The 25,889-nt window shown below is 40.9% G+C and overlaps 1 protein-coding gene across 1 annotated transcript in view; it reads right to left on the reverse strand.

Annotated features, from left to right (window-relative positions):
* pik3c2a (phosphatidylinositol-4-phosphate 3-kinase, catalytic subunit type 2 alpha) overlaps positions 1 to 25,548 on the reverse strand; it is a 32,190-nt gene extending 6,642 nt beyond the window's left edge. The window contains exons 1-21 of the mRNA XM_083894166.1: positions 24,372 to 25,548; positions 15,720 to 15,823; positions 14,977 to 15,137; positions 10,627 to 10,747; positions 9,555 to 9,666; positions 9,302 to 9,381; positions 9,124 to 9,187; positions 8,264 to 8,410; positions 8,142 to 8,175; positions 7,812 to 8,052; positions 5,840 to 5,962; positions 5,532 to 5,699; positions 5,027 to 5,144; positions 4,586 to 4,728; positions 3,232 to 3,423; positions 2,992 to 3,085; positions 2,801 to 2,895; positions 2,449 to 2,629; positions 2,236 to 2,340; positions 911 to 1,003; positions 693 to 822 (exon numbers count right to left, since the gene is read on the reverse strand). Of these exons, the coding sequence (XP_083750292.1) occupies positions 693 to 822; positions 911 to 1,003; positions 2,236 to 2,340; positions 2,449 to 2,629; positions 2,801 to 2,895; positions 2,992 to 3,085; positions 3,232 to 3,423; positions 4,586 to 4,728; positions 5,027 to 5,144; positions 5,532 to 5,699; positions 5,840 to 5,962; positions 7,812 to 8,052; positions 8,142 to 8,175; positions 8,264 to 8,410; positions 9,124 to 9,187; positions 9,302 to 9,381; positions 9,555 to 9,666; positions 10,627 to 10,747; positions 14,977 to 15,137; positions 15,720 to 15,823; positions 24,372 to 25,541 (3,676 nt within the window). The 5' untranslated portion in view covers positions 25,542 to 25,548. The remainder of the gene's footprint in view (positions 1 to 692; positions 823 to 910; positions 1,004 to 2,235; positions 2,341 to 2,448; positions 2,630 to 2,800; positions 2,896 to 2,991; positions 3,086 to 3,231; positions 3,424 to 4,585; positions 4,729 to 5,026; positions 5,145 to 5,531; positions 5,700 to 5,839; positions 5,963 to 7,811; positions 8,053 to 8,141; positions 8,176 to 8,263; positions 8,411 to 9,123; positions 9,188 to 9,301; positions 9,382 to 9,554; positions 9,667 to 10,626; positions 10,748 to 14,976; positions 15,138 to 15,719; positions 15,824 to 24,371) is intronic.
* Between the last annotated feature and the right edge of the window lie 341 nt (positions 25,549 to 25,889).

A 25,889-nucleotide genomic window follows, 5' to 3' on the forward strand; every position in this document is an offset into this window, starting at 1 on the left:
TAACTGCAGTGTAACATTAAACCAGTGGGTGGCAGCAGAGGTCAAATGACATGATGCAATGCATATCTCAAAAAAGTCCACAGCCCTTGCTGTTAAAGGTTTATAAAGCAGCTGTTGTTGATTCGCTGTAGGATAAGGGCATTATATGCATTGTATCATGGCCTCTGCAACGTGATACTTATCATATCACGAGGTTGGAGGATAAAGATCCCCTTTAAACCCCAAAAAAGTATTTACATGTGGCTCCTCACACAACAGCCACCTCTGCGTTTAATGGTTTTTTAAATGGAGAGTCAAAGACAATGAGAACATTAAATAGTCAGATATCTTAGTCAAATCAAAGAGCCATTAGACAGATGTCTGCAGAATAATCATTATCATATATTTGGCTAATTGTAATAATAGTTCAGTTTCATGTCAGGATTGTATTCATAATTTCTGCATATATCATTTTAAATGAGGTATATAACAGCTCAATAGCTAAATAGATATATAATTCCTGTAGCCATTTCAGACAGGATGTATATCATTGCCACGAATAGCACAAATTAGAATTGTTGTATTACCTCCCTGCCATTTACATAATATGGGCTACATCAAACCTACATGTGCTGCGATGTTAACATGAGTGATCAGTGTGTCTGTGCTCTGTAGATTTAACGTTTGACTGGCTGAATGTGCTTCTCTGTCACCTTTGTCTTTTCCAGTGGAGATGCACTTGAAGTTGACGATGCGCAGGTCCAGCCCCTCCTGCAGCCAGATGCGGTCCATGATGCGGATCATCTGAAGAGCCAACATGTCCTGGCGCAGGTCTTCTCCGACCTGATACAGAGACAAACATTACTGCATGGACATTACTACCCATTAAAAACTATGAAAGTGCGTGTGTGTGTGTGTGTATATACATTACCTTGAACATTACATTGATCTCTTCTCCCAGTGGATCGGCATTGACCAGGGCCAGCTTGAGGGGAACTGCGTTGGAGTTAAAGAACGAGCAGGCCTATGTGCGCATAAAAACAAACAGTATGACATCAACTTCTGAATAATTTCATATGTGAATGTAACAGGTTCTACAGGATGTAAACATGACAGCCTTTTCTGTTAAAAATATGTCACTGTGCACTGACTTTGAGCAGAATAAGGGTGAATTCCAATTCCTTGCTTAACCCTCAATCTCAAAAATGCGCGTTCCCGCTAGTGCAAGTGCTGTCCCGATTCTCAGAAAAATTAAGTTGAGGGGCAAGTTTAAGGGCTGTATCGCCCTCAGATTTTTTCCGGGACCACCCTTGGGAGCAAGGGCTACCCAGAATGCATTGGGTGTTTTCACATAAGAAAGATGGCGTCGAAAGCAGCGAAGCGAGTGCGATACAAATTAAGTATTTTCTTTGTTAATAGAGATATAAAAATTATGAAAAACATTGTATGATCTGTATGAGTTTAGGCCCATATTATGGATTACTGACGTCATTGTTGCGTAACATTTATTTTTATTTTACGATCTTTTGTCAATAGCCGGCTGGTGCGCACACGTGATCGTTTGCTATCGTTTACCCTTCAATAAGCCGTGATGTGTGGTAACTGTGAGCTGAATATGTCCGTGGTTGTGGTATTTGTATGAGTATCATCTTATAACTAACTGACAACCTAATAACTTGACTGAAATAAAATAATAAATAATCGTGACGTAAATGTGTTCTTCTTCTTCTTTTTTGGAGTTGACAGACTGGACGCAGCTTTCGCGTTATTCTGCCCCCCGCAGTCTGAAGACGTATCTTTAAGGGGTGTCCCATTTCTAAGTGACAAAATAACCCTCAACACTTGGTTTTGAGGGCCAGTTAAGATAAGGGTTGAGCTTGAGGGTTAGATTGAGGGTTATGATAGGAATTGGCCCTAAAACTCAATAATGTGGTCTGATGTAAGAGAACTAAGAAACAGTATGTGGATCATATAAGAGGTCTGCTGACATCAAGTGTGACTGGGTCTAAATTTAACTTTCAATTTAACAATAACTGTTAGGCAGACTGCTGAGGCAGTAGCAGGAAAGTGCGATTAAAAGCTTATTAATTTCTGACAGCGCGGACATAAAAAAAAGCCTTTTGCACTGTACTGTATATTCATGGCGACTTAGGAACTTATGATTTCATTACAGTCGTTGGTATTTTTTTAATGGATCATGTCATAAGAAAAGAGTTGATGTTACCAATTTTAAGGTAACCTGTGTGTGTAGGTTACCTTAAAATTGAGTTCTTTGGCCACCAGACTGGGGCTGAGAGGCAGTCTGCAGTTGTTTCTCTGGAAGAAGTTCTGAACGTTTTCAAGGCCGTCCTGTAGCGCCACCTGACCCCACACACAAATTAAACACGCACGGATATTATTATCCATAAGCATAATACAGGACATCACAATATATTATTGTCAGATTACATATAAGCAACACACGCTAACCTGTCGCGTTGACCCCCCGGCTTGCCTGACCCTCTCGGCCACCGCTCCCAGCAGGGTCACCAGTTGAGTCTGTTTCTCCAGCTCGGCTCTCAGCTTGGCTCCACACAGACACAGCAGGGCACCCAGTACACGTTCATAACGCCAGCCCCAGGCAGGATCCTGCACAGCATCCTTTAGTAGCCTGCAGCCATTACATACATCACAGCTATTAAGATACAAATATTCTGAAGGTGGTGAAAGAAGATGGATTCCATATACACAGTGATATTTCTGCATATGAAAACATTGTAATCCATCTCTATGTTATAAACTATCTAATATATGATATATTAGCTGCAAAACTTCATCTGACCAGTAGAGGTAGTGGGCGATGCTGATGTTGCCTTGTGCTCTGGACAGCAGGAAAATGACAAGGGCATTCTTCAGGTGACACTCAAACTTTAAGGCCTGGAAAGACAAAAGAGAGGGACAAAAAATAAGACATCGATTGTGAAAGAAAGGGATTGAATCCATGATTGCAAAGGTATTGCTATATTGCTATACCTGTACAAGCTGCGGCAGATAGTCAGCGAGTTCATCATCACTGCTCTTCTCAATCCAATTTACAGCCACTGTCCTCACCTCTGTATCTGCAAACCTACACAATATTGATGATAGATTTATTGGCTAAGTAAGAAATCAACATTCTATATTATATTTAATATAATATATATATATATTATATTTTTTTATCAGAGGTTCGACAGACAAAATGTGGGCAGAAGCATTGAGAATATTTCATACTTTGAGTCGAGGAGCTCCAATGCGGTGACTGGGGGTAGAGGAGGCCAGTGGTGCAGCAGGGAGTGGATGTGAGCCATGCTGGCCCAGTCCCAGCTGGGTGCACTGGCCAGCACCTTGGGCAGGCTGCTGGGGTGGTCCCTCTTACAGTGGAGCCAGTGGTCCCATAGGATCTGGTGATCTGCCCGCTTTAGCCTGAAGGCGGAGCCGAAAACAGACCAAGAGGAAATGTGGGTGAAATGTTGTCAACATGAAAATACAGTTTTATGGTATGCATCTTTACATCAAATCATTTTTCATCACAGTTAGATGTTGTCTTTCTCACAGTTTCAACAATGCAAACATTGAAAAAAGTTTAAAGTGAATATGAATGTGGACTTCACTTGGCAGCATCTACAGTAATGTTTGAAACAGACAAGAGAAAAGAGCACTTCAATTGAATCATACAAATATTATATAAAAAAAGAGTCACCTGTGCAAATTATTTAAGCACACCATTCAGCATAAGTTTGTTATTCAGAACAGTTTTACTTGTGGGACTGGTTGCATAAAATGTTCACTCCTATCATGAGACTTGAGTGTATATTTGGTCCTTCAACAAATCACACAAGAAACATTTCTTTGGCACTAATACGTATAAAAATGTGACCAGTATCCTGATCTGCTATGCTGCAAGGCCATGCACTTAAGACAACTTCTTTCCGCTACTATTTGCTTTTCTGCAATTGCTGACAGATGTCAAACTGTGCCTGAATCTGAGCTACCTGTAGTGGTGAAAATGAAAAATTTAATTTTGAGGAAATTATGCACTTTCACACACATTAAATTGACACACAATCCGTCAGTGGAGCAGCAACTTTTGTGGGCATTGACGAGAGGGTAGAGGCTGGACATATGAATGGGAAGTTCAGAAAGCAGGCAATGGGGAACACAGTGAGAGCACTCTGCCTCATGGATTTTTGGAAGAGTGGCAAATTTAGCTGGCACCAGGTGTTAAAGAGCTGGGCTCGGAGCAGCTGGAAGAGAACTGACAAACGTTTATAGGGAACTGTGTCTGGCAAAGTTAGTGGCAATTTTTAAAATCTCTTTTTCTGGGTGGTCTGAAAGAAACAGCTGTTTGCTGAAGGGGATAAATATAACTACAAACTACTGTTTATATGCATGTTTTTTTGGTGTATTTATCTCAACAATGGCACTCCTTTACAGATTCAGTGGATTTCCTACATATCTTTTGACTTATTTACTTGTGACATTAATGGCAGAAAAGGCAGACGCCTGAATTATTAGAGGTACTGATATTTACTCTCAGATCCAAACATTTGTACTGTAAATCTCGTCATTGCTTTAGATTCCTTACCCGAAATTGGAAGCTCGGCTACAGATTTTCTCCAGTTTGCGTCGGAGGTCTGGGTCCAGTTCTTCCTGGGGGATGGGGTCTGGACTGGGAGCTTCCTTGGGTCCGACATACATAACATCCACCGATGTGTTGGGGAAGTCCACCTAATGGTAACATGAAACCATCATGTTGATCACTTTATTTATTTATTATATAATCCAACTGACTGAGAACAAAAAAACAAAACAATGTTGCTGTTTTTAGAGTTTGAAAAGACCTGAAGTAAAACCTCTGCAGTTTCCTGCTCGAAGCTCAATGATCATTGTCACCTTTTTTTTGTTTTATTAATATTGTGGTTGCTACTGCATTCAACTGACAATCACTTCTCTTTAATGCATCATGAAGAACTAAACCTGTACTTTCTAACACCGCTATGTAAGGTTTCTGCTTGTGACCCCCCACCTGCAGTATAATTCTCTCTGTGGGCATCCTCTTGCGACCGGCTGTAGAGCCAGTGCCGACAGCAGCTCCTTGGGCAGATATCCACAGACAGAGCAGCCTGTTGCCCCTGGCAAGCACCCTGAAACACAGTCAGCAATAAACAACAACAAAATCCCTTACAGTCATTTTACAAACAGCGTTCGGCATATACTTTGGCAAGGATGTTAACCTGTCTGATATTATAAGGAGAACAAAACTGACACTAAGTGGTCGTAAAAGTGATGGAAAATGATTATAAAGGGACCTACAGTAACAAAATAACTGAAAAGAGCAGTGAAAGATGTGGTGTTTCAGATGCGTAAAGGGACTTCAATCTGCATGTGCTGAGGTAATCATTTTTTTTTTATGTGTCCATACCTTGTTTGTTGTTATTATTGCACTTGTTTTTAAGTATGCTTCCCCATAAGTTGTAAAAATACACTAAACAATAATCCAGCAACTACCATCCGTTACTCTCTCTCCTCACCCTCTGAAGTCAAAGAGTGGCATGGAAACTTTGCCCAGCTGCTCTGGAGCTTTCCTCTGCTTGTTGGAGTCCGGGGATCCACCGACATTCTGGTTCAGCACCCCGAACAAAGTCAGGCTCAGTATGGACTCAAGCGGGAGCACAGCGACTGCAATGGGGAAGTTGATCCTGGGAGAGATGAGGACAGCATCGGCAGAATGTGAGGACATTGCAAACAGCACACTATTGTTGTCAGGCAAATTTAAAATGGTAAAACAAGTGAAGGAGACAAGGATGGAGAGAAAAGGAGTGAAAGACAATCCACTCACAGTTCATCCCATTTGATGTGGTAGAAGAAGCTTTTGTATGTGCCCACTCTCTTAGATTGGACCGGTTTAAACAGGTTCTTTCCATTGTGGGTGAGGGAGCACATTAGGAAGTACTTCTCATAGCTGAAACAACACAACGCATAGCACAAATTAATATCGCCTTCCTGCCAACACAACCTACTGCGTGGAGTTCTATAAAGCAAAATGAAAACAAAGGAGACGGGCTTGATGGTTTTTAGATAATTAGCGCCTTGTTCAGGGCTAACTCAAAAGGAAGTAAGAAAGAAAAATCATCTGCATGTTTCCCAACCAGACACAGCTTAAGAGGAGAATGAGAATTAGGAAATTGGTCTGATTCAGTCCACTCACTCAGGCATTTTATTGCATGTACTGTCCTGTTTTGTTGCTGATGGGATGAGTAAAATATTTAATATAATATAATAATATTTAACGGTGTTTATAAACTACATACTAATGATTATTCATGCGTTATAAATGATGAATTCAATATTTATCAATGCTTAACTAATGCTTATAGTGTGTACTTATTATAAAGCCTTTAGTTCCATCCATATACCACACGTCTGTTTCATTTTGAGAGTCATGCGTGAGTAAGTGGTGAAACTACAGGCTCATCAGTTACACATTTTCACTACGCCCCGGCTTGAGCTTTTGCTTAGTGCCATCTGTGCTGGCAGCTTCACCGCTAGTCATGCTGTCTCAATATGCTAGCATATCGCTGTGGCATCTACCGGAGTTCCAGATGGATGAAACACTCGTCACAACAACGAAAAAAAACACACCCCAGACTTCAATTACGTACCAAAACAGTATCACCACAACACTTGTCTGACTTGGGGAATACTATATTCACCGCCTCCCTCTGGCCTTGAATTGTGAGGAGCTAAATATTTTTGGAGGTGCGGGTGGAATTACTGTCACTGCAGCAATGTTTGGTACTGGCTGGAAATAGCTACACGAGGAGACAGTGCTGCAGAAAATAGGCCTGTTATTAAGCAGTGCTTCTCAGCATGAAGGCCTCACTGGCCAGAAAATTACCGTGGAAAGAGGGCGCTGCAGCAGTTCTCAAGCTGCCACCACCTCACAGTTGTGGTTACACTTCCTACACATTTTTTCTAACCTCTTGACCAAACTTGGTCATGGTTGTATTAACTAATAAAATATTACAAATTCAAAAATGCACTTTTCTTCACAGGAGAAATTATCACTCTGTTAACACATATTTGCAATGTCAAAGCTTCTGAACTTTCTGTTGCTTTCCTGTAATTAACATATGAAAATCATTCCTCATATATTTCTTAAATGTAATATCCCAGTGTTTTAGAGTCAGGTTTGTCAAAAATTGACTAACCACCCTGATCCATGGTGCATGACGGTGCCGAGAACGGAAAATTTGGCTCAGCTCCCTTTCAGACACATGAAGAAGATAGTCAGGGTGAAAATGGACACCGACATGGAAAAATAAGCCACAGGGAGGAGGGAGCACACCATACAAGCAAACTACCTGGTGTGACAGCAGTGACGCTGTCCACTGACAGTATAGTGTCTCAAAAACTGGTCCTTGTTGCTTAATAAAAAATGATTATCATACAATGAATGAATAAATGTCCTTTCACTGACCATGATTTTTACATAAGGAAAACTTGGGTGGCACTAACAATAACAAGCAAATGGTTGATCATGCAAGAAAAAAATGCATGAAAAAAGGTTTTCATGACCCTGCAGCAAAGATAATACACATTCATTCATTCAAATGTATATGTATATCAATGATTGGGAAGCTTTGTAAAATATTGCTATATTAATATAATTTACCTACAATTGAAGTGCATCAGAATTAAAAAAAGTGAGTTGCAGGAGCTTTATCATCACATAAGGTTTATATAAGTTTATTTCCAGGCATTGTATTGCTATTGAATACAAACCAGTGATTTAATGTTGATCTGTTTACCTGCTGACCCAGTTGGCCGGGATTCCATGCAAAGCGAAAAGGGTGAACTGAAGGTGGTCGGTGGTGCCAGAAGCTTCTTTGCTGCTCCTTCCCTCCACAGCTTCCATGTCTGCAGCCTGGGGCAGCGGATGTGACTTGAAGGAGGTGGAGGGAGGACAGAAGGAGCGCAGGTAGAGCTTGGCCACGTTGTACACGGCCTGCGTTAGCAGCGCCATGCTCTCCTCCACAGGACTGGTGTGATCTATCAAGGTATTCATTTTATTTTTGTATGAGGCAGTCGAGCTGAATGACTGGAGGATGAATGCAACTGTGTACGTGTACAGAACTTACCATTTGATGACTGACCAGAAGAGGTGGACCCCAACTACAATGCAAAAACATGTTGGTCTTAAAAGTACATCCTTATATAATATATATAAAGTATATACACCTCGTACGTGTGAAGAGCCCACCTTGGGTGAGCATGTTCGAGGTACGTTGACAGAATGCCGCAGCCTTTTGACGGCCTCTGTAATGGCTTGTGTCTCCACCTCGTCCAGAGCACAGCACAGGTTCTTCACAGTCTGCACCACCCGATCCACAGTCTTATACTGAGTGCTCTGCAAACAGACGGGTGCATTATCAACACATCACTCTTCACACGTTTATACACCAGCTCCTTTGTTGTGTCGTACTCCTGATGTGTACTTTTGATTTCAAGCTTGTCAACAGGCACACATATCGTTGAAGTCAAGAACAACAGGCTGGGTGCCTCAGAGAGAGATGACTGTCATGGACAACTCAAACCAGCTCAGTGTGTATACATTTGCATGACCACTGCTAAACAGCCCACCTCTGTATGTTCAGTTCAATACTGTGCAGGATGCGACTCTGTCATGTTCATGCTAATAAACCTAGATATCGTCATGAGGTTGGTTTCAGAGTGTACAGCAGTGTAGCTTCACAAAACCCCCCACTTCCTGAAACTAGAAAACACTTTTATTTGTCAGGTACTGAACAAAACAAAAAACTTTTGTGTTTAAAACTGATACTATATCCCAACAATGAAATGTATTTAGGTGTATGATCAGGGATGGGCTCTATAGGGTAAATGAATATCTATTTGCAAGGGATATGCACAACATTGAAGAATAAAGATACTAGGCTGTCTACACATTGAGATTAATATGTGCAATATGTGCACAGAGAAATGGCAAACATTTCCAGACGTGTCTTCATTGTTTTCCAACATCAAGACCTGGAAAATATTCAAAGAAAAATAATTTTCCATCATTTCCTCAAATTCCCAGATCTGCACAGGGACCTTGTGTACCTCATTTTGTAGGCAGATGTTGACTTGATTGTGGTAACCTTCCAAGTAGTCAGCCAGGCCTTGTCTGCAAGAAGACACAATGATTAACTACAGTAAAAAAAGAAAATCATAGACAACTTGTAGAGGTTCCCAATTGATTAACTACTCATTAGTCCATATCTTCATGGTACTTTCATACCTTGTGACATTCTCCTTAAAAGGCCTCTCCACCTGGCCCAGGTGCTTCTCCAAGTCTACAGTTGAGCAGTCATCTTCCCCCTAAGAAAACAGTAGAAAAATGACCAACCACTTATATAAGCTGCCAAGAAAGCACTGTTGTCAGTTTCCAGTAGTGGTAAAACTGTTAGAAGTTAATCTTTAATTTACATTATGTCACGGTTCACTTTTTAATTCATATACACTGCATATGTTGGCTTGATATAGTGACTTACACTGCGTGCCAAGTCCCGTCTCATGGTGGAGTGAGAGAGTAGTTGTAAAGTGATCTCATTTTCCCACTTCCTGCAGTTCTGGACATACTCATGGCTGCCGAGGCTGTGTTTACTGTGGCACAGGACAACACGGAGGCAAGGCCATGAAAAAGAAAATCACATACTACACAGCATGTAAGAAGAGACAGAGATGTATGACTCCACCAGTGAAGTGGGTTGTGTTGTTTTTCAACAGTAGCATAAAGTGGATTAGGAGTCGTTATGTGCATTGGCAATATTTCTGTTTGTAATTTTTGTCACTTGTTACTTCTGCTGAGGAAGTTATGTCAGTCTGATAGTTTATATGCAGAAAAACACAGAAATTACTGAACCAATGTTTCACTTCATTTAACATGACTAGATCAGGAGATTTTGGTGAATTTCTCAAGAAATAATGCTGAGATCATTATGAAACATGTATGTGTGGTGTTTCAATATCTATGAACAGCAAAGGCATAGCAGGTGACTTTCCCTGGAAAAAGGTCAAGAATGATTATAACCAACTTTTGGCATTTGGCACATGGCACACAGCTTCAGGCTGTAATTGTTAAAAAAAATATCCATCCTTCTACAACATGATGGCATTTAAGTGCTCTTTATAGAGCTTGATCAACATGTAAAACCTTATGAATATAAAAAAAAAACAGTAATAGTATTAAATATCCAATGTTGAATGTTTTGGCTGTTCTGAGCCTTTAAATCTCGTTAGAGTAGTATCCGTTCCCTTGTATCCCAGATTAGAGGGAAAAGAGGCAAGATATAGAAACATTACCAAGTCCTTTTTGTCCAAGATTTTGAGAGGCCAAGATACTGAGTGATACAAAAAAAAGATAGTGAGAGGGAGGGAGAGAGGAAGAGAGGAGGGGAAGGAGTACGATGCTGAACAAAAGAAAATGATACCCATTTAAAGCCCACGTAATTATCAAAAGCAAAGCCTAGTCAGCCTACTTATTTCTTCCAAATGGTTTTAGAAATATTACTGAAACTCTATTGATGTAATGCTGTGCACTAAACAGTTTTTGTAAATACTCACTTCTGCAGCACCTCCTCCTGGCCACAGACTTTGAGCAGGTAGCTGGAGAAGTCGACCTGATCCAGGTCATCGTGGACCCAGCACAGAGTCTGGCTGATCAACAACTCCACCGGAGAACTCACTGACGATATGACAATGGAGAGATAACAAAGACAACAAGGTTAGTATTGTGGGGGCCAGAAAGAGGGGGGGAGATTTCAGGACGGAGGTCAAGGATTGAAATTTAGGATACAGTTTGGAGAGAGAGAGAGCGTCTTGGTCACAAATTACCTTGAAGTGTTTTCACAATTGCTGTTGTGGGAAGTGAACTACAGACCTTAGTGGAATGTCTCCTCTAACGACAGACCATCCTGCCATATTATGAATGTCTCGACTTTCTTCTCAAACCAAACCTGTTCTCAGATCTAAAGAATAACACCGTGTGCAGCTTTGAGGTGTGATATAAAGTCAAGAGGATTTGGATGTTTATGTGCCTCAACATCTGACCTGACTGGATGGAGAGTGGAACCCGACACATGGAAGATTACTGTACTGTTTGGCTTCTTAAGCACGCTCTTAACTTAATACGTGTCTTTACACAAACAAAAGCAGACAGATATAAAGACAGAAGGCGTTTGCATATACACACACATCTCACTTTGGACAGAGCAGGCACACTCTCAGATTAAAACAATACAGGACGTTCAAATAGACACACAGGGTGGAAGACCACCTCGAGCTCCAGCAATAACAGACCTCCACCCTTCAGAGGAATGGTGCATCTTTTTCTTGCTGCTTAGGACGATAGATTTAGGATCACAGGCGAAAGACGACGTGGTGCTGGTGGTGGTGGCTGCTGCTGTGGTTATTCACATACCAGAGGTTTTTTGTAACAAAGCAAATAAGACGGGTCATGGCTCATTCTGTCGGTGCTCTGAGGTGGTAACAATTCCCACCAGGGCATTTTGTGGACACGACTTAAAAGAAGGAAAATTCCTCTGTCGCGTACTGTTAACCGCTTTACACATGGCTGGGGAAAAAGTGTTGGCAGGTTTATACATAAAAGATAAAAAAAATTGATGGTTGATTTGATTACTTAAATTCCTACATGTGCAATGAGAGATTATTGCATCTGTAACCATGCCAACTGTCAGAAATAGAGTCAGAGACAAAGGGAAACACACACAGGCAAATGGAAAGATTTTTTAACATTTTTAAGAATATGCTACTTTTTAACAGTACCAGAAAAGATTTACAGCTTTAAAAAAGCATGTAAATTCATGAATTTATCATTTAAGTTATCTCATATCCTGCTATTTTTTTTCATTTACAGCAGTTCTCACCTGGACATCACACTGTGGTGGATATTACATGGACATAATTCACCAAGGCCTGCGTGGCTTGGATTTTTCCTCATTGTGAGGTCATGCAAATCTTAATGCAGGTTGTTTTGTACTGCAACCGCACCCCCCTTTAAAGGAGCTGTGGAGTAACTATGGTAATGGAAGTGCTGTGGTATGCAAATAAACAGACACAACGTGAAGCTCTGCTGTCTGGTTCATCCCTACAACTGTAGCTACAGTGGTGTTGATTCTTTCAGGTGTTTTTTTTAGGGACAGGCATGGATGCAGTTCTGGGAAATGGATTGATCACACTCAGACATATTATGGTATTGATGCGTTGGTCATTAGTTCAACAACTGGCAAAGGGATGAGCAGCGGTACACTTGAGCTTGCTGTTGCATGTTTCAAATTGTACATCGACAGCATTGGCGATATCATTTATCCAGCTAATAATTCACCATACATGGAAAAATTCAGACACTGAGAACATGTATCATGTAGGTGTAGACTGGCATGTTGTTGCTTAGGCAAACGATTGTGTTCTTGTAAACCTCTATGGGTTTGACAGCATAATTACATGCTATTATTCAGTCATATTTAGTGTCACACTGATGTCACGTTTTTATTTCGTGTCAAGATATATATTTTATCTGGCACTAATATTGTTTTGTTTTTTAATTCCTTGTTTTATTCCCGAGTGTTATTTGAATTCTAAAAGAGAAAATGTAATAATTAATAAAGTACCTTGCACCACTGGTGCATTATCCTCCATCTACTGTACCTGCACATGGTTTAAAGATTCTGGATAAGGTTCTTGATGATTGTCTTTGTGAGTCAAACAAAGTGTCTCTTTAACCTAAGCCAAATTGTCAGCGTCCCTCTCTGTGAGCCTGCCTTCAACTATTTCCTCTTTCTACAGCACATACTATTTTCTTACTCCGACTCATTTTACTTTCTTCCTCCGTGCCCTCAAAATCTTTTTTCCCCTTTATGTCTCACTTTCCCTAAATGTATCCCTCTGTATTTTTTCCTTCTCTTTAATGTTCATCCATGTTTCTCTCTATGCATGACTTTTCCCTCTCTCTTACCCCCTCATCTTCTCGCCTCCTCAGCAACAGTATGTGAGGAATCCCCTGAAGCCAGAAGGAGTTCACAGCCAAACCCTAGAAAATAAGTTATCCCTCTTTTTTTTTTTTGCCTCTTCACAAGAACACAAAAGTGTTCTTTTCTTGTGCTGCTATTTTTTGTTGATTTATTTAATATGTAACCTACATGATTCATAGTAAACACATTTTAATTGACTGAGAAAAAAGCTACATAATCTACTCCCTTCCAATGGAAACAATAGTCAGTGGAGGAAATAAACAGAGGTTAATAAAATCAGACAGATGGGTAATAAAGCTGTGTGAAAGAAGAAGTGAAAGGTGAGGGGAAAATCAAACAGAACAGTTGAGTTCTTATGCGTCAAGAGTAGTGTAAATATGTTACGACAAAACAAGGGTGGAAGGGAAAGCTGCAAGAGAAGGGAGGATAGAAACTGAGAACTCGATGTAATGTTGGGTGGTTACACGCTTCCGCAAAAAAACAGTCAAACTGCAGTTATGGTGGTGAATAATGGCCAGACATCATTATGATGTCAGAGTGAGGTTGATACTTGACCGTTCCATAGAAAATTTCATCACTTGAATAAACAATTGCGTTCATTTGCGTCTTTGAATTCGATGAATTTATGCCTCGCGATGTTGACAGTAATCAGTGACCAACAAATTATAATCCGTTATTTTTTTGAGTCCAAGTGGATGTTTGTGCCAGATTGTTGAGATTTCCTGTTTCTGCAAGAATGGGATGGTGACAGAAGACACAAAAATGAAATGGCTCAAGCCATAATGGTCAACAATAGAAAGAAGAGATACGATATAAGGACAGCAAAAGCACAAGGGGAAGCAAACAAGAAGCAGAAAGAAGTCAACAACAAGGGGTACCTGCCCTGTCCTGTCCTGTGTCTCAAAGTAAGCCGTAATATAGGAAGTCAACTAGGAAGGCAGTGAGCCTAAGCAGTGACCCTAGACACTGGGAATAAAGGAGCAGACGGAGCAGGAAGCTAAGAAAGAATGTAAGAACAAGGAAAGTAATAAGTATATTTCCTATAGGTTGTTGCTTTTGAAGTGAACTATTCGGAGTATTTAGGTCAGTAGGACAGACGCATGCATACACAGTCTGGTTTCCAAGATTTCAGAGGACATTATTACATTGACTTGCATTAATTTCCTGGAGACCAACTCTAACCTTATCGATAACTTCTACTGGCCTCATCCTAAACCTGGTGTCTTCACCTAAAAATGCTATTTTAATAACAATTTACATTACGGGGAGTTGTTAAAAACTCTCTCTCGTGTAAGCTGCATTCAGACATGCACAGAAGTCACAACATTCTCCTCAGACTGTCCGTAGGAGCTATCTCATTCCTTGTGTGTATGTGGCTATTGCTTGTGCATACAATGAGAGCTTAGCCAATAACAGCTCACCAAACACACAAGGAAGGAAAGCAAAACTGTGTGTGGGTCCTTGGGAAAATAATGAATTTTGTCCTTTTTGTCCACCATTGCTACTCCATGGTGAGGACAAACCTTTATTTGTGCAGAAAAGGAACGTAGTGTACTTCCCACGACAGAAAAAAAATGAAAGGAAAAGAAAAAATGGGATGGGGAGGGAAGGGGGGTGAAGAGTTTGGCAGCTGTGAAAGTTGTTTCCTTGTTCAGAGCCCTGTTATCTGCAATCTGAGCCGTTATTTCTCAAAGGCAAAGAGGGCACAAGGTTTCTTTTTTGGCAGATTTGAAAAACAATGGTGTGCATCTGTTTGGAGGATTTTCTGCACTTCACAAATTGAAAGTTAAACTATAAAATCTGTTAATTCTGGGAGAAAGTGTGTAAGGAATAAAATGTGTCAATTCTAGGTGAAAATTAATCTTGTAAGAGCTGGTTCAAAGATGAGTTCAGATCAGAGACACTTTAATCCAAGGATGCTTACCGTCGCAGGTGAAGGTCACAGGCTGCTGAGATTCTGAGATTTCAATAGAAACCTTGACAGAACAGGTGTTGTCTCGTCCACCGACTCTCTGGGTGATGACGGGACTGAGGACGAAGCCGGGGTTGGTGGAGATGTCACCATGAGGGAATTTAGAACGCAGGCTAGGGAGGGAAGACAAAACAGGGAAAAAGTCAACAACTGTTTTCCAGATTTTGACCTGTACAGGCTGCGCATATGGATCACACTTCTTGGATGAATCACAAGCAGCGATTATAACAGTAAAACTGAGGGAAGAGAGGAGGAAGAGCAAACTGGAAAAGAACTGGTTTTCCAATTGTACGCTCACAGAGAAAGCTACACAAAATAATGATGTTCTGCCAAATTTTAGTATCAGTGCTCTGCCAGTGATGTTGATTTTGATAGTTAGGTGGAGTCACAGAGAGATTAAAAGATGTTGAAAATGCAAAGAACATGTTTTTATTTTTCATTTATACTCTTGAGAATACTGTCGCGAGTGAGTGTTGACCAATAAGCAGCCGATGAACGAAAATCCAGTGTAAACTCCTTTTTTAAGCTGTATTTTTGTCATCAACATACGGTAATAGTTCAATTTGTTCCCATGCTGCTGCCAAAATAACAATGACAAGACATCTAAACAATGAACTGGGACTTTGTTGGTGCTTTTACGTGACATAGAAGTCAACAAAATCAACACTTATAAAGAGTCAAAGCAAAGAACTTACGCTGCAATGTCTTCACAGAAGGCGACAACCTCCAGGTTTTGTGCCTCATCTTCCTCCAGGGCAAGGTTCTTCACTAAACCTTTTACTTTGCCCTTCGCCTTGTCCTACAAAGGCAAACAGACACAGAAATTAAGAGCAAAAATAAAAGTCAGAACAACACGCATTTGTACACTTCAAACTGAAACCAGGCAGCTGGACAAAGAAAATGAGACAGACAGGATACAAAGGTACTGGAAGGCTGCGTGTGGCCTTGATTATAATGTAGTTTGTCTTTTATTGCAAGTCTAGCACGTACTTTATGAATTCCTTAAATCACTTGAACAGTCCCAACTCCTCACGTGCTCATGGTGATCTGTGAGTAGGGATTGTTGAACGGACAGTTTTATTAAAACACTCTCAAAGCAATGAATTCTTCTGAGTGAATAATACACGTGTCAGCAAGGACTTACCAAGGATTCATGGGTTTAACTGTAAGGTTTCTTTATGTTGAGTTCCTAATACGACCATTAACCACATTTTTTATGTATTAATAAGTCAAAAGAGTTGTAACTCACTCTTTCACACACACTCACACATGCTAGTTTTCTTTGTGAGGACACTCATAGACATAATGCATTCTGTAACCCCTTACCTTAACATTATAAATACCTAACCCTAACCCAATTATAACCCTAACTCTAAATTTAGCTTCTGCCTCATATGGACCAGGTTTTGGTTTCCACTGGTCCTGAAGAGGTAACAAATACAAGAACACACACACACACACAGATCCTGAGACAGCTCCCCTGGGAGTTACTCGAAGATATTCCTGGAGACCAGCCCGCTGCCGGGAACTCGCAGTTACACTGGGCTTTTTACGGCGATGTGACTGCCAGCGGCTGAGGAATGTGCTTCCTGTGGCACAGGAAATGAGAAGTGAAAGGGCCCCGCCCCTTTTTTTTGTTTGTTTTTTGCCCAAGCTCTGTGCCGTTTAGAAAAGTGCTCAGTCATGACTTGGAAATCTGGGACTCTGACATCACTGTCACTGAATACAGTTAGTAAACAGAGGAGAGGAAGGGAAGGAAAAGGACAGCCGGTGAAAAAAAAAAAATGTTGAAGGGACTGTTACAACAATGCTTCGCTAATCCCCTCAGAGATTTCTGGGAGAGTGAGTTTTTTTTTTCATGTGCTATGAAGAAACCATAAAGAATTACCACATCATGTAATCTAATCACTTTAATGTTATTGTGCGTTTGACTGAAATGCCATGCACTGTATTTTCAGTAAATGTCGACAGATTAATATCTATCTATATTCGAGCCGATCTCGCAGAATGAGCATTTCTATGAATCGTTGTTCTTATGAATAAAATATAAATACATTCATGCATACTTTCTTGCAGTCAAACTCTAAACCATAATTTTCCCAGAATTGATTCATGAACTTTTAATACTTTTTAAGACCCTGCAGACACCCTGTAATTAATTACGAAAATCAAAATTGCATTTAATTCATCCATTCACACACACATAGTGAAGAGCACACACACATCATGTACAGGGAATGGAAGGTTCTCCGTCTTGCCCAAGGACAATGAGGAATAAAACTGCTAATCCTGTGATCGGTGGACAACCCACTCCACCTCCTGAGCCACATCCACCCCAGTCAAACCATCCTTCTCTTCACACGCCAAACCTTCAAGTCATGGTCTCATAGTGGTTATGACACACACATAACCACAGTAGGACTGGTTTTATTGCATGACGAACCCCTTCATCTCCTTTTTGTTTCACGTAAATTAAGACTATCAAATAACAGGTGAAGAGAAAAACAAGAAAACAGGAAGGAATTAAATCCGACTACTAAGATCACAACATCCAACATCGTCATCGCTGTGCGAGTTATGATTTAGAACTGAACTGCCCCAAGAGAGGAGAGCTTGTTTTTCCAGCGAGCCAAGCTGACCTGACATAACAGCAGGAGAGAGAAATCTCTCGAGTCAGCAGGGAGCTGAGAAAAGAGAGCCGAGTCTGACAGTGAAACACCTGCAACTCCCAGCAAGGGAGAGAGAACAGGTTCCTGCTGCCTGCACCAATTCTGTCTCACATGTTCAGAATTTACAAATGCTGTCGGGTGTTTTAACACATTTTAAAAACAGTACATGTAGGAATCTTGGATAATAATAACTAATAAACTGAGATAGGACAGAGACGGGGGGAGAGATGGAAAGAAAAAAACAGCATATTAAGCATGTTCATGTTTAGAGTCAGGATTGCTCGAGCATAAACAAACATGAGCAGATAATCCAATGAGGACATATTACCTGATAGCCATGCACACACGCACATGCACACACACAGTGGGATGTGTGTTGGCTGTACAATTAAACAGTCCCATCTTTTTTTCCCTAAATCGACTTATTTGGACCCAACAGAGCGCTCCTGGTGTCTGAAGTCATGGGGACAGATTCACACTTTGACTAATGCTTCATCCTTCGTCTATGTTTACTGGAGTGTAACAATCCTGACAGTATTACCAGGAACATGGTGTCCAAGAAGGAGGGGGGGGGGGTACAGCCCTACTGATGGCTGACGGTAGTTAGCCGCGGTTAATGACAAATCCATCTATAAACGCACAGCACATCTGTCTGTTCGACGCTTTACTGTCCAAAAGGTCGACGGACAGGCCACTTTCTAGTCTGCAGTGCCAACTTTTGCAGGGTTTCAATAGAAACCAAAGAGATAACAGAGGAATTGCAACTTTCTATGCATTTCCTTGATACATTTTCCCTTCAACTTTCAGTTGGATGTGATTTAACTACATGCTGACAAGTGTCTTTGCTGGCCATCCCATGTCACACAGCATGACACATTCTGCTCCGGAGTGAGACATAATCCATGATGAAACCTTGTGACTTCTGCTTCTACAGATTGACAAAGGTGTTTAACTATTCATGCTCCTCCTCCAGAGCAACTTGAAGAAGTGAAAAGTGACACAACTTTGTGTTTGGAAAGTATGTGAACGCTTTCTGGCCTTAGTTTGGCACTTTATTACCCAACAATGTGTTGTACTTTTAACAGTGGAATGGTTTCATTACAAAGCAAGAGATTTAACCAGTATGGTGGTTACTGGTACAATCAAGTTCAAAGTTATGAATTTATATATATATATATATATATATATATATATATATATATATATATATATTGTTATATTATCTTGTGTCATTTCAATACAAATGTACACTAAATTTTGATATGTGTATGCACTATGAAAACACTGTGAGACAACACATAATTGCTGTGAAATATTTTGTCTATTAAATGTTTGTGTGTCTTTCAAGCATTTGTGGTTTCTTCAACTTTAACTCCGATCGGATCTGAACTTTTTTTTGACCCCATTGCCAGCCCCATCACGCATGACATAAAAGTAACTTCCAAGTAGAGCTGCAACTAATTATTATTTCCATAATTGATTAATCTGTTGATTATTGATTTCTCAATTTGTTTGGACCATAAAATGTCAGAAAAATGTTCAAAAAGTTTGATTGGCGTTTCCCAAACCTGTCTTGCTTTGTCCACACAATTTTAATGATTTTTTTGTCAAATGAAGCAATGAAACCTCAACAAAAACAACAACAAATGACAGTTCATTTAGTAATCGATTAACATTGGATTCATCGAATACTCGGTGCAGCCCTAATTTCAAGCGCAAGCCACCGTCATACAGGAAAGGCCCGACTGAACAAGGGAACACAACTGAAAGGCTAAACCTACAACAGCCATGACTTGTGGCTGGGTTGTAATTCCAAGCTCAACATAAGCATCGAGTTACACTGCACATCCAGACATCAGACACCTCATTAACTCTCCATGCCAGTCTAATAAAAATTAGCCCAAACTTTTCACAGCAAACCTGCTCAAACAAAGAAAATCTGCTTTAAAAAATTCTAGATTCTGTTATGTCTTTCTTTGTTTAATTAAATGCACTTCTAATACCATAAGAAAAACTGTCATGTCATGTCATGTCATGTCAACTGACATTATTAATTTAGAATAAAGGTGTTTAATCTTAATCTGAGTTTGAGTTGAAAGTAGGACAGCTGCCCCAGGCTTCACTTAACTACATAACTGTGTGGGGGAAATGTTGAGTGATGCTCTCGTGCCGATAAAGCACTTACAGAAGAGACGAAGATTGATTTAATCCGTTGCGACTATTCAGCCATGACTAACAGTTGAATCGTTTTTTTGAGAGCATAGGTGAATAATTAGAGATGTTTTCATCTGTGAGACCAAGTGAAGTGGTTTACATCAGAGGAAACCAGCTGCCTTGAAAACACAAATCAACTTCTTCTTTCAATTAGGAAGTGAGTAGAGGCTATCTGGCTCACACTTCCTGCTATTCACTGAAATCCCTGGCTTAATAATTGCTGGGGACAGAATATCAAACAGACACATTTGCTATTTTATGACATATCCAACTGACAACTGGTTGATTTTTTTTTATAAACTTTAAAGTAATGGCAAGGTTTTCATCATGTGCAATGGCATCTGCCCACTCACAGTTTCTTCCACAGGGCTTCGTCTGTTTTCTGCCAGTAAACAAGGTCAAAGGTTAGGTTAGACGCTGAACTGTTTGCCCAGTGACTCACTCATTTAACTGGAATCCACGCTGTGTCCCTGCACAGTGACATCTTCAGTCACCCTGCAATCTGTCTGGTATGTGGAGTGTTAAACTCTGCTGCAGCATCTCATACGCGTGCTTAAGGTGCAGTTAGAAAATAATACAAAAAGAAAATAGGGCACAGTGTAGAGTGGGATGCTGCGTAGGTGTTGAGCGATATGAAAGACCTACTGCAGAGGCAGCAGAAGTTTCACTGTATATTCATTTCCTGATGTAAAATTACTGTACTGTACAACCACATAGACAGTGAGATTGGATCACACAGCATGTGCAGAGATAAAAAATGAGCCTGCAGAAACAGAGCGAGCGCAAACAAGCACACACATGCTCTACTGATCTGCAGTGAACGAGCAAGCAAAAAAAAAAAAAGGCACTGCGTTTTAACACTGAATTCCGAATGTAAATGCAAATTGATAGGCTTAACAGCTGATTATAATGCCCATTAAATATAGTTTACTGTGCGTCAGCATTACTACCAAAACCTAGAATAATTATATAACACAGAGAATTTAATTTCAATGAAAGAATTTGTCTTATCACAAATCATAAAAATCCTCTTTTTCATACTCTTGGCAGAGTAATGAAATTTGTGGCTGATTTTAGTGAAGATAATGTGTGTGAAAACTCTTACCATTTGTTCTCTGGATCCACTTCATGAACCAAACATTCATTCAAGGGCAACCGCACTTAACAATTATGAGCAAAAAGTCATAAATCTGTGTTGCCAGACACGGCAACATGCAGTGACGCATCAAAAGTTCAGTGCTGCTTTCTTTGCACACACTAAGAGCCAGGTCTGAACAGGCACAGGTGCTGTGAGGCGTGACAACTTAACTGTAGATAGAGGTATTTGTTTGAATGCTGATTATCTCTAACCTACAACTTAAAATCCAAGGGCCAGAAGAAAAGGATTAGTTGCCAGGCACCACAGGCAGTGGGGGGAAGAGGGGGAGGTGGGAGAAAGGTGGAAATGTTTTTACAGCAAAGAGGTAGAGGCTATGATGAAGAACAAGATTGTAAAAAAATCTTTCCATCATGGTACAGTTCGGTTTGATACAGTCTGGTACGGTTTGGGACAGTAAAACCCTCGGTCAGGCTTGCGTTTTAACTGAGAATGGTACCTCGATGGCAGTGTCAGCTAGATACGTAGTGTGACTTTGTATTGGTGCACCGACAACTACCAAGGACATCGAACGTGACACAACAAACGACAATGGAGGCCATCCAGCAGCTCGCTTTTTTTTCCCTGCTCGGTTTGTGGGCGTCTCAACAAGACATCAAGCTTTGTATGAGAACAGACTGCAGGCGCCAAATCAGCCGACTGTAGTGGGTCTAGCGCCTCCTGTATCGTACCATTACTCTTGTACCCCAGGGGAAGTGCACCTTAAAATGGAACAAATGGTGCCAGTTATTTTGGTACCATTCCTAATGGAAACGCACAAGAATACATACTATACCACACCGTACTGAATCGTTCCAATGGTGGAAACATACCATATGTTGTGGTATTGTGCAATTGTTAAAAAAACAACAATACTGATGAACCCTGAAGCAGGACATCTAATGTACAAACAACCATGTCTTCAGACCATGTACAGCAGCCTATGTTATATACATTTTATACAATTATAGAATGTTGTACTACTACCAATCAACTTACCCTGTTGTAAGTTGATGTACCATAATTTATTAGACTATTATTTGCAAGAAAAAAACTGGAAGAAAGAATGAGAGACGACTAAAAGGAGAGTGAGACATAAAGCAGAAGTGATGCGACTCCACATGAGGCAGCCATGTTCACAAGAAGTCTTTCTAGACAAATTTTACACCCTACCACAATGAGGTCTGTATCCACAGGCATACATTCAACTAGAAAATAATAGTACATAAAAACTGTAATTTTAGAAGAGTAAAATGACTTTTTCAGCAATAACATATCAGTTCATTACCTGGTCAACTTGCAACCACAATGCAACTCAAACCACTGTTGCAGAGTGTGTTTCTGTACTGGTTTCATCAACTATCCAGACTTGAGCCTTGGTAAAGAGGACACTGATGTCTGAACCTGCACTGAATCTCAGCAACAACTTAACCATTAAACATTTACACCAGTGCTTTTCCACCTGTGAACTGTCAAAATGGCTGCTGTGGAAAAAGGTACATTTTAAATAGCATCATCCAATCTTAAGGCAAAATCTCAATATCTAATCACATCTGCACAAAGTATGTCTTTCATAAATATGACATCTCTCTCTTCTCCAATAATAAATGAGGGTTAGAGCAGCAACTTATGAGGGCACTTAGTGAGGTCATTGTGGTGCCGCTGTGGGGCACAGGGGAGCTGCACAGGCTTGTTCCTGTTTATTACAACAAGAGCCTTGACAGAACAGAGAAGCAGGCGAACTCGCATACCATCTCAATCTCACGTACACAACAGCGAGATGAAGATAAAAGGAGGGGAGCGTAGAGGGATGCATGTGCACAGCACTGAGCTAACAGGGCTCAGCTTACACAACACAGCAGACAGACCAGCAGTCGCAGGCCGTAAACCCAGACATAATATAGTGTATATGGGCAAGTGTAAATAAACGGTTTCATTCTTTGTAGGTAACAGAAACTCTTCAACCCCCTAAAGTCTAGAGTACAGGCTGAAGTGGTTGCCTTTCGTGACTTAAACAGTATACTATGTCTGTCCAATCCCACACAAGCGCCCAAAAGACCTTCTAGAAGCATACAGTCACATTCTGAGATATACCACAAGACTATCATCTTTTCAAACATCGTATTCAAATTGTGTCAAACCGTTTTCCACATCCATGGGGAATTTTTGAAAATACTGGCCTTGTACAGCACTGGAAGGTTAAATATCACCCTGGTGTCAGAAACATACCAGAGAGAGACGTTCTTTAGTCCTGACACAGAGACGCATTAAGCATCGTCTAGTAGAATAACATGTTGAGGGTTTTTGAGCATTGGCGTTATATCTTCTTTTTTGGTGCTTTATGGCAGTTGCATTACTGCCTCCTTATTCCTTCCTGGTCACCGTGTTATGTTCTATACTTCATATTCGTACATCATGTATGGAGACCTAACAGGTTTCGTCTAACTGCACATGATGATAATATAAACTGACTGCCAGACTGCACCTGCCCAAACTTCCAAAATGACACTTTTCACTTTTGTAGGAATATCTGAAATACAACTCTGACGACAACTCTCCACTTCAGCTAAGAGCTGCTAGACAAAATGACAGATGGTTGTTTGGATTTAGGGGAAACCTAAGATTATATCCCATGCCACTTGCCCACAGCATTGTCCCAAATGAATATTCTATGAACATTCATCATCACAAGAAATTAGTTCACTCACGTCTCACTTGAAAATATGAATCACAAAATGTGGCCAAGAGAAAATATTTGGGGGGAAATCGTGGGTAGCTTACCACAGTGAAAAACTTGATTACAGGGGCCATAAAATACAAAGATGTTGTGTCTGTGTTTGAAAATGAAAGAAGAGTCAATACACATAAATACACACGTCAGCAGAACTTTGGTGGGTGTTATGGCTGAAGACGACAATGAACGGAAGTAAACTTCAGTCATACTTGCTAGTGTTGTATGTGTGTTTGGATGTGGTTGGATTTGCTGTCCTTTAGTTTCATGAAAGTATTGCTGTCAGTATATTGACTTTTTAAGAGGTCACCACACTTAGCAGGTGGAAGGACTTAAACCTGGATAATAAAATATGGATGAAGAAAGAGAAAAAGTCTAGCACTGCAAAGTACCAAGACAGTTCACGCTCAACAAACGGGCTTCAACGGAAGAGTGTGGGTGTTGGTTGATATGATTCACATGATAGTGGTCTCTGACAACATTGGTAAACAATGATCTTATAATGACTCAAACATTGACAAATCCTGATCATGATAGGTGGACAGTATAGTATGAAAAGGATAACACTTAAATAGACTTTAGACAAATGTGTTCATACCTGACTGTTTGATTTGTGATGGGAGGAGGTCCCAGGTATGTTGAGTGAGTGGCTCCTAGTGACAGCCGCTCCTGCCGATGACCTCCTAGGTTGTGAGCGAACTGACAGTGATGCTTTCACCTCCAGTGAAGGGCTGCTGTTACTACTGTTTACTTCAGTCTCGAGCACTGCATCCCAAGGATCCCCAGCAGGAACTCCGGGTACCGTCTGTGCAGTGCCTTCTGATGCCACCGATGCTTCCTCACTCTCAGCTTTCCGTTTAGTTAGCGGGTCCAGATCCAGCCAGTCAATGCTACTGATGCTAGCCGATTCCACCCCTGCTGGCTGCTGGGGCGTTGGGTCGGGTGCCAGAGAAGCTGTGCCCACTTGAGATGAGTCGATCTCAGTGCTGGCGGATCTGCCATTCTTCAAGTATTCTGAGGTGCTGGCAATCTTGTCAAACAGTTTGGCCATCTCTGGGTCCACAGCTGGTTGTGGGAACACCATGGCAGCAGCAGGCTGGATGGGAGTGAAGGCCATGAAAGATGGCTGCTGCGTTGGCAGAGCCAAAAAGGGCGATATGGTTGGAGTGAAGCCATTTTGTGAGCCAAATGTGCCTGGTTTGGGAAAGGGTGCAGAGGGGAACAATGGGGAGCGCTGATGTGTGGGAGTGGACACACTAGAGTTTGTTGGAGTGGCCAGAACAGGTGTCCACTGGCTGCCATGGAAAGGAGAGGAGCTACAGGCATGGCCTCCAGGGTAGGAGGCGCTGAGGTTGAACCCCAGCAGCGATGAGGGACGGGACACTTGACTGTTTGCCCCAAAGTTTTCATCCAGTAAGAGCTTTTCAAGTTCTTCATTGGTCAGCTTGTCCACATCAATATCCCTGAACTTATCCTGCTCTGCCTGCTTCTTGGTCTCTGGGAAGACAATAAGGTCCTTTTCTGGTCTGTTAATAGAGGGCAAAGTATGAGGAGCAGTAGTGGTGTATTTAGATGGTTTTGGTTTTAAGGAAGATGTGGATGTTGCATACAAAGATGAAGACGTCAAAGTTGAATGAGTGGGTCTCTTCTCCTTTTGCAATTTTGCCAAAGCCTCTTCCTCCATACGGAGGGCTTCCTCTTTACCCACAATCCCCTTTGGCTGGGAGACATCCAGCTTGAACCCATTACCACTTGATATCTGGGCCATTCTGTCAACTGGAAGGTGCCATGAGTGTGACTGAGTTTAAGTCAGTGTGGCCCAAATGTCTGTGGAGCAAAGCTCTAAGCACCTAAAAGAAAGGGGAATAAACATTAGTTCAACACAAAGAGAAGGTCACAGACATTCAAAACCATTATATATTTTAAATGTTCATACATACAACTGGAAAAATCTACTGTATGTTTACATTTTCTCAACAACCACTCGTTCTGTCAAATGTGGCTGTAAGTGAGTATTTGTACAAGTTTTGAAATAATTCTCTTACAACACCATCGAAATACCATGTTCACAAGAGAATGACGGATAAGTCATCAACTCAAAAACATCAATTCTTCT

Source organism: Microchirus variegatus (genome assembly GCF_963457635.1).
Source record: "Microchirus variegatus genome assembly, chromosome: 8".
Classification (NCBI taxonomy): Eukaryota; Metazoa; Chordata; class Actinopteri; order Pleuronectiformes; family Soleidae; genus Microchirus; species Microchirus variegatus.